This window comes from Centruroides sculpturatus, unplaced genomic scaffold (genome assembly GCF_000671375.1).
Source record: "Centruroides sculpturatus isolate CEXI.00-Female unplaced genomic scaffold, Cexi_2.0 scaffold70, whole genome shotgun sequence".
Classification (NCBI taxonomy): domain Eukaryota; kingdom Metazoa; phylum Arthropoda; class Arachnida; order Scorpiones; family Buthidae; genus Centruroides; species Centruroides sculpturatus.
In genome coordinates this window covers 864,778-874,479 of record NW_019384571.1, presented here as the reverse complement: position 1 = coordinate 874,479, position 9,702 = coordinate 864,778, and the positions used below count along the sequence as shown (strand labels likewise).

The 9,702-nt window shown below is 28.2% G+C and overlaps 1 protein-coding gene across 1 annotated transcript in view; it reads left to right on the top strand.

The window, feature by feature from the left end:
- LOC111624179 (phospholipase D SdSicTox-betaIIB1bxii-like) overlaps positions 1-3,605 on the top strand; it is a 9,855-nt gene extending 6,250 nt beyond the window's left edge. Inside the window, exons 2-6 of the mRNA XM_023366988.1 lie at positions 453-690; positions 984-1,118; positions 2,583-2,705; positions 2,822-3,047; positions 3,325-3,605. Of these exons, the coding sequence (XP_023222756.1) occupies positions 453-690; positions 984-1,118; positions 2,583-2,705; positions 2,822-3,047; positions 3,325-3,550 (948 nt within the window). The 3' untranslated portion in view covers positions 3,551-3,605. The remainder of the gene's footprint in view (positions 1-452; positions 691-983; positions 1,119-2,582; positions 2,706-2,821; positions 3,048-3,324) is intronic.
- Positions 3,606-9,702: the final 6,097 nt, after the last annotated feature.

Here is a 9,702-nt window from a genome sequence, read left to right as displayed (position 1 = left end):
CTTTGGAGACATCATTAATATAAATAATTTTTCTGGCCGTTGAATAAGAATTTTTTTTTTCACAAGAAACGTATAAAATTACAGTACTGTATTAGACTTACAGTACCTAATTTATATACTGTACAGACGATAGTAAACTCAACTTAACCTCCTAAACTTACCCGTCCACTATTGGTCCAGATTCGACCAATCCTGTCGCGACACGAGTCGGCGATGACGTATTGCCGCATTTTACGAGTCTCTATTAGTGTCTTTATACGAATACGGGCGCAATTTTTTCGCCGCAATATACGAATCCGCATTATATGAATCCGCGTTATAGGGAGGTCTACTGTATGTATAAACTATAAAGTAATCTTTACATTTTTATCTTTCTTAAAACTGATTTAAACTTATATTATTTAAGTACTATTTAGCTTTTTAACTTAAGTAAATACTGTTTTTTACTTTAGCTAAGCACTCAAAATGTTCGTCCATTTTGGAATATAGCCCATATGGTAAATTCCATCGATGAGATAGAAGAATATTTAGATGAAGGTGCCAATGCTATAGAAGCAGATGTTACCTTCGATTCCGATGGTACTGCCAAATTCATGTATCACGGTTTTCCGTGTGACTGTTGGCGTTATTGTTGGAGAAGTTCATTGCTTTTTCGATACTTATTGAAAGTAAAAAAATTGACAACGCCAGGTAAATTTATATATTTATTTTTCTTTGTTTAGTGAGACAATTGGCACAAAATTCTCATTTAATAACACCATAAATATCAATTTGTAAAATGCTTTAAAATAATTTCTTAATTATCTAAGTTTTAATTATTTGTTATTACAGTATATTTTTATTCAACGTTATTTATTCAAACATGTTTATAACTTATTGATAAAGTACTTTATCTTAATGTTTAAATTCAGAGATGAAGGCTTATGAATGTAGATATCATTAATAAAAGTAAATTCTAAATTATTTTCAATCACATTATTTAGATGATCCTAGCTATAAAGAAAACTTTACATTATTACAATTGGATTGTAAAATTTCATCTTTAAATTCTGACTGGTTGAGGATTAAAGCAGGAAAAGATTTGGCTAAGAAAATGGTCATATTTTTATGGGAAAGAGGTAAATTTTATTTTATTTAAAATTTTAAGTTTTTCTAAAATCATCATCTTCATCATCGTAAATAATTTCAGTTTAAGCCTGGAGCTTAATCTTAACTATTTTTTGGTCATTCTGAGTTTCGTTACACGTGTAGCACATTCGTCGTCATACCATGTGATGCACATTGGATGCTAGTTTTTTATGTGTTATATGAGTATGATGCTCAAAAATGTGTCGGTATTTAATGACAAGGAAAGTGAAGCCTCTCCTTGTCATTAAATATCAACACTTCGATATTACCAAAAGTAGTTGAGAATAAATTTCCTATTTGTTTTAAGGTTGAGGTATTCTATACATTAATCATAAGCAATCGGCAGCCAGGTCACACGCGTCACGCAAAGACCTAATAAGCGGCCCGAAGGCTTCGACAGAGTAATTTTATTTTTCTATTCTCAAGCATATGCCATTAAGAAACCATAATTAAGCTGATATTAGTAAACGTTCAAAACACATTCAAACTAAATTTGACCAGTAGAAAGATGATAATAAACCACTGATATATATTACTAGTTTGAATGTCATTAGCAATATTAATTTAGAACGTAGTGTACTGGCGGTTATATATTATATCCGTACTCGGCAGGTTTAAAGCCGGCAACACGTCAAGAAAAAATACAGCTACGACTTACTTAACTTTCTCGACAACATTTAAAACTGCGTGTGGCGTCATCTGTTAAAAGTTTATATTAAATAAATTTTTATATAATTAATTATCTTAAAATGACAAAAAGCTTAATTTTGAGATGAGTTTTATAAAAAATTGCAAATGCTATTAAATTAAATTAAAAAGTAAAATCTTAATTAAACCCGATTCTACTCGAGATATGACACACGACCCTCTTATATCTCCCCATTCCCTCGACCATTAACCACCAAAATTTAACAGCATCAATGACCCAAATACACAGTCCTCCTTGCAAAATTTCAGAGATTTTCTACAAAAAGCACGGGAGTTACTAAGCTTCAAATAGGGTGAACAAAATCGTGCTCCTTACATACAAACATTCACATATACTACATACACAGAGATGCACTGCCATCCATACATATAGAAACTCCCTTTTTTGCATTTCTCAACGTTTCAAGGTCCCTCAGTCCAAAAATTTGAAAATCTTGGAAGGATTATTTTTTGATCGAACTTTATAATTTTCCTCTGTTCTATATAACAGAGTCGAAAAAGTAAAAATGTATGTGGACTGCAAAGTTTACTTGCGGCTCGCATCACTGTAAGCTCCATATACTACTTTTACGAGTAAGAAGTTTATATTAAAAGGTAATTTCAGTATGGTTCTTGTTCATTCTGCTGATGATGAGGATAATGATAAAAACAGTGTTTGAAAATACATCAGTACTAAATTATTTTCCATATTGTTATTTTAAAACAGGAAAATAAATATAATAAGCTGTAATTTTTTATAATTTTAGGTCATTCCAAAAGTCAAGTTTGGATTTTATTGAGTATTCCTCATTCGAATCACGTCAATTTTATTAGGAGTTTCCGTGAAACGCTACAAGAAGAAGGATTATCCGATTTAGAAACAAAAATTGGTCAGAAAAGTTAAAAATATCTATTTAAAATAATTCATTATATCTTATAATAAGGCAATATTTTTAAAAAAATAATTAACTTGTTGCTATTTTTTATAAACACATTTTACGTGCAGGTTATGATATATCAGGTAATGAAGATCCTTTGAAAATAGAAAATGCATTATTGAGTGTTGGCGTTAACAGCTCTATATGGTTTTCTGATGGCATAACTAATTGCATACCAAGATCAATTTCGAGACTGAGATTTATAATTGATAAAAGAAATTCTCTAAGTAATTTGGTTAATAAAGTATACTTTTGGACTATAGACAGAGAAAACAATTTAAGGAAAGCTTTACGGTAATTTACGATTTTTGTCTTGATAAATAATAATTTTTTGAACCTTTCTGCCCTATGGGTACTGAGATGGCCTTTTTCACGTATCCATTAAGAGTTCAGCCAGACCCACAAAGAGACCAGAATGGTGAGGTACGGGATCCAACATATCCTGGAAAATTTCCTGGAGAGTTACTCGCCCGGATCCCCAGAGCAATAGATCCTTAACTGTCTCGGCCATCTGACCGTTTAAATAATACTATCATCATCACAATTTAATAATTTATATTTAATTTTTCAGAATGGGCGTCGATGGAATCATAACTAACAAGCCTCGAAGACTGCATAATATATTAAACAGCGAAGAATTTAAGCACACTTATCGTCTATCAAGTATTACAGATAATCCATGGACAAAAATAATAGGTCCTTCAAAATACTACGTCAGATCCGATGATTACTATTTTGTCGAATGCAATAAAATTTTTCACACTTATAAATATTACGGACTCATAGAAAAACGTTAATTAAGTATTTTATAATTATAATGTTTGAAATTTTAATTAAATATTTGAATTATAAACTTTTAATTAATTATAACTTCATAATTCAGATTAATTAAAGTTTGATAATTGAAATAATTATATCAAAGTTAAATTAGTTTAATATGCAGGACGTTTTATGATTTTGTATTATACAGAAATTATATTTTATAAATTGTATTTAATTGAAATATAAAAGATTTAATGTTAGATATAGATCTAAATTTAAGAAATTTAATTGTAATATAAATTTTGTTTTTAATTTTTTTATACTTGATGTAATTCATGTGATAAATAAAATTATTGTCAGTGTAAATTATAAAAAAATAACTGTATCTAGAATTTTTTACGATACATGCAATATACTTTTTATTGCTTATTATTTTGCTGATTTTCAGATGCTTTTTGCTCCTCAGTTGTTTTTTTATTTTTTTTATTTTTTGTATATTTGTGGCACTTGAAAAAGGCCAATGGCCACATTGTCTTTTGAGATTAAAGAGATTAAAAGGGAAAACTTCTCGCGCGCGCGTGTTGGCGTCTAATTTGTTTAATTTCTTTATTCTGTGTTCTGAGTTATTAAACAATATCTCAGAACACAGAGTAAAGTTTAAGAAACGAAATTTGGCACTGTAGCTTGTGTATAAAGGGGCATTAATGCTATTAAATTTTGGTTCTTAAAGATCGACAGGGTGGAGACATAGAAGAGGTCATATGTCATATCTCCAGTGTCGTAGAACTTAATGAATATTTTACTCGTTATTAATTTTTTTTAAAATAAAACTTGTCTCTACCCTCAAAATTAAGCTTTTTGTCATTTTATAATAGTAAGTAAAAACCCGTTAAGATGTTCTCGTCTAAGATGTTAGAATGTGTATGGGGGCACGATTTAGTTCAACCACTTTTAAGCTTAATAACTCCGGTGTTAAACTGCCCGACTCCGATTTAAAAACCACAGAAGTTATTAGGCTTCAAGCAGGGTGAACAAAATCGCCCCCCACATACAGTCTAACATCCATACATACAGGAAAAAGAACGAATCTTTTGCCTATCTCGACATTTCAAGGTGTCCTGAGTCTAAAAATGTAAGAATTTGGGAGGGGTCATTTTTTTGACCGATCGCTACAAAAAGTTTCTACGTTCTATCTTTATTATAACTCTATTTATTGAATATTTTATTCTGAGGTCACGTTGTGACATCAGAATTTCCGGGTCTATTTTGGTAACAAATCCTTCCCTGGTAGGAGTTGGAGTCGGTAGATTTTTACACGACTCCACAGCCCTATTTCTCACTGACTGTTTTCTGTACTTATTTTCAATATTTTATATTAAAATGTTTATGATAATTTTTTATATTTTATTTATACTAGTATAATTATAAAACTTTTATATTTTTTATATATTGTATTTTATGTTATATTTTATTTTTCTAAACTGGCTAACTAACTTTTGATGATTTCTGGAGGTTTTTATCAACAGGCGATTTTGCTTGAAAATACCGTAATTTTGTTTTGCTAATTTTGTGTCTGTGAACTTTGCCGTTTCGAACATCACTAACGTGACAATGATCAAACTGCACGGATATATGTATGTAGACATCATTGAAAAGTCACGAATGTTCCTGGCAGGTCACTGATATGTATGAATAGCCCATAAGATGACCATTCTAACAATCTTTAACATCGGTCACAGACTCGGGCTCGATATCGTGTCTGTTTAGTGGGAAGGTATTCGAATTTAGTACAAAGTGAACTAGTATAAAGTTTATCTACGACTTGGCATCAGTACCTATTAATACCCAACTTGTCAATTACTGTCGGATTACTGGACGTGTCGAACTAGAGAACGTCCGGATGGCAAGATTGTGCTGTAATTACTCATTTTATTCTTTTTAGTGACATTTTAAATGTTGAAAGAAAAATATTTTAATAAAACTCATATACCCACTGTTAAGTTTACGACTACAACACTAATTATAATTTCTGATACAGAGAAACAGAGAAAATTATTGTGCTGTTTTGTGAGAAAATGGATTTTAGAGTTAACAACGTTTGTATGCAGTGAAAATATTTTATTAGTGGAGTTTTTGTTTAATTATTATTAGTTTCTTAATGGTATTAATTGGAATATACTTTGCTAAAGAAGAGCCTGAAGAGAATGACCATTTTTAGTTAACATTTCTGTTTCGTCGTGTGAGAACTAAGCTTTACTTTATAATGCATTTATATATTTGACCTTAAATCTGTTGATTAAAAATCCTGACGTCTCAAATGTTTGATATTTATTATTACTCAATTGCATATGTGAAATTCAAGTCAGGTCTCTATCATTAGATTTTTTCGATAATAACCGAATAAAATACTCTGAAAAGCACTTACTTCACTACAGGAATTTAAAAAAGAAAACTTTATGGCTATCACGTCATATTTCACTTTATCAAACACCATGAAAAACTAAATCCTACTTAAAGTTTCTTCGTTTATAAAATATAAGAATTATTACAATAAATATTTAAGAAGATTAATATCAATATATCAAATAAATGAGAAATAATAATAATTTAAAATGTGCATTAAGTAAATAGATGGAAAGCTAGAATTGTTCAATAAAAGATAATAAAAAAGCTTTTTCTAGAAAAATGTTTTATTATTCTATCCAGCAGTGGCAGAATGGATAAAACCAATGGAACACTGATAACTGGCCAGTTATCAGTGTTCCATTGGTTTTATCTATTCTGCCTGACTTCTTGCTTGACTAATAAGCTAATTCTGCCTGAATTCTTGCCTGACTAATAAGCTAGCCGCCTGGAGATTTCTTCACGTGACAGATACTTACATAACAGCCAGCCGCCTCCAGTTTTTTGTTAAAAAGTTCTTCCGGGAGGCATTCTCTTTTATTATTCAATCCTACCAAATCAATCTTTATTATTCTTTAAAGAGCTACAAGATAATTTCGTTTTATATTTACAATTTCATTTATTCACTTATCCACTAAACGAATTTTAATTCTCCAATACAGTATTAATAAATTTCTTCAAAATAAGAAAATAAAGAATTTTATGTCTTTTAGACTGCTTTGAAATTTTCTATTCTAAAATTTTACAATGTTTTCGTATACTTGCACTATCAATTTCGACATTATTAATACAAAAAATCTCAATACAATGTCATTGGAATTTAAGTAAGCTTATCATTTCTGGGGCAAAGTTTCCAGCAAATAATTCCATAACAGTATATTAAAATTTAGAAAAATAGGTCTAGACTCGACATTAACTGAAACAGAAACTGACAATAGAAACTGAAATTTATATACAATAATTCTATTTCAGTTTAGTTTTAGTTTCAACTAAGTATCAAAACATTACAAATCTGTAAATATCATTAATTGAAATCTTTTGATTTCTTCAGTAAATTTTATAATACTTTATTTTAATTTCTATGCATATAGTAAGATTAATTAATTATTATTTTTGTATTTCAAAATCATATAAAATAAAGATCAAGAAAATTGGACTTCACTGTATAAAACTGTTCAGCATAGGCCTATTTCAAATAAAATAATATGAAATTTAAATATGATGTATTTTTTCTGTGAACTATATTGACAGTGATTTAGCATATAGAGTGACATACATTACTATTGACAAATATCCTTGTAGTATTGAATTTTGCAAATATAAAATTTGAATATATTTTATATTGATCAAAAATCCGACGAAAGTATCAGAAATAAATGAATAAATGTAAATTATATTGTAAAGATGGACAGAGAATGAATAGAATGTCAACCGTGATTTAATATGAATTTTAAGATGACATTTTTGTCCTTGAATGATACTTGTTGTCTTGGTTATCTTAAATTTTCTCCCGCATAAAGGGCTATTCAGAATGAAACCAAGCAGAATGCCATCTTGAATAATAAATAACGAGATGTGAAAACAGTTAATTAATGTGACAAAGTTCGCGATAAAATCACGAAGAGACTTAATTGATTTATTTTATTATATATTTGAATATATATATATATATAACCTATATAATATCAATCGCATTTAATCTTTGATACTACAACATGTTCAAGAATTTTAAGTATGAATGCTGTTCATAAAGGTCGTCAAGTATTTAACGCTGTCTAGTCAGAGTTACTTTACTTGAAGTTCTAAACTTCAAGACTGAAGATCACAACGCAAAAGCAAACTCATTGCAATAATTAATAGACAGTTCAACGAGAAAAATAATAATTATACATATTTAAGTATTTTCTAAAAAATAATTAATAAAGTTTCGCAAATTACACGAATTCTGTAATAAGAGAAATAATAAAACAATGATTTTAAGTTTTTGAACTTTGTACAAATGCAGAAAGTATATTAACCATGGAAGCATTCATATTTGTTCAAAGGCAAGTCATAATACCGTAACAAAAATAACAATAATTGAGCTGCAATTTGAAAAAATTGTAGGCTTATAAATTCCCAATGTCGTCCGTCCGTCTGTCTATCTCTGTTTTTCCTTAATCTCGAGAAAGGAATTAGATACATGAAAGACAAGGTCAGCTATGGAAACCTTAGGGGCACGATGCCCCGATTAACTATATATGAACTTCCTATACAAATCGAAAGTCAGGTTATTTCAATTCGAACACTTTCTCCTGGAAGATGTTAAATAGGCCGGCACGACTATTGTTAAAGGTACAGTACATGATGTACAGGGGCAAGNTAGATACATGAAAGACAAGGTCAGCTATGGAAACCTTAGGGGCACGATGCCCCGATTAACTATATATGAACTTCCTATACAAATCGAAAGTCAGGTTATTTCAATTCGAACACTTTCTCCTGGAAGATGTTAAATAGGCCGGCACGACTATTGTTAAAGGTACAGTACATGATGTACAGGGGCAAGCCACTACTAATTTGAGGTGGAGAGCATATATTTTAAATTAAATAAATTAAAAATATGATTAAAAATTGCAGTCCGGCATTGTGACGATGTTTTATTTTTTCCTTATTGAGAGAAATTAATTAAAGTGAATCTAATGCATAATATTCGTTATAGTAACGGTTCAGTAATAAGCAACAGACAACAAATTCTAAAAATAATTGCTGATATAGTGTATTACGTTATCAGAACAACACCTGTGATTTGGATCAATTATTTCGTTTCGGTTGTCAGAAAATTAACAGATATAAAATCGATCGTTACATTTCTGTCATTCAATTATTTTATTCTTATTTAATTTATTTAACTTATTTTTTGTTAAGAATTATACTCTATTATATTATTTTATTTTTAAATATATTATAGTCTATTTATGATAATAATAATAACCTTAAATAAAATTAATTTCTACATTATGTTATCAGACCATCACGATTCAAATATCATAAAATTAATTAATTTATACAAGTTTCGTTTAAATTTATTACTTTAATTATCATACATTAAAATTAAATGATGTAATTTTTCATTTTTATATATAATAAACTATAAAATTAAATTTCTTAACGGTATTTCTTCATCTTCTAAAATTTTATGATGTGATTCAATATAAAATCTCATAAATACACATGACAAGTTTGTTAATAAATTTTTAGAATTTTAAAACTATTAAATTAAATTTTATAAATTCATAAAAAATTAGGTTTCTAAATAATTAAATTTTGTCTATATTTATTTATATTAAAAATAAAAAATTATACAGGAATTAAGTATGGCGGAGAGCATATTTCAAGCTTCATTAAAAAGGTGTTTTTGTTATAAAAATAAAAATTACAATGCAATTTAATATAATTTAAATTATTTTTTACTGATTTAGGATTATTCTCTCTACTACTTAGGGAATACAAAAGAAAATATTGTTTTACAAATATAAAAATATAAAAAAGACATTTTAATTTTATAAATTAGAAAAAAAACTTTACAAATCCTTTAAACATCAGTACACAATTAATTATTAATTTAACAAACAAAACATTTTATAAAACAAAAATTAATAAGAAATATATTTTAATATATGTATTGCTAGAATGTAACTATTTATATTTTAATAATTATTTTTAAATGAACACTTACAAATTTATAAAAATAAAAAAAAAATCTTTTTATATTAAAATATAAAATTATAAACTAATTTATATT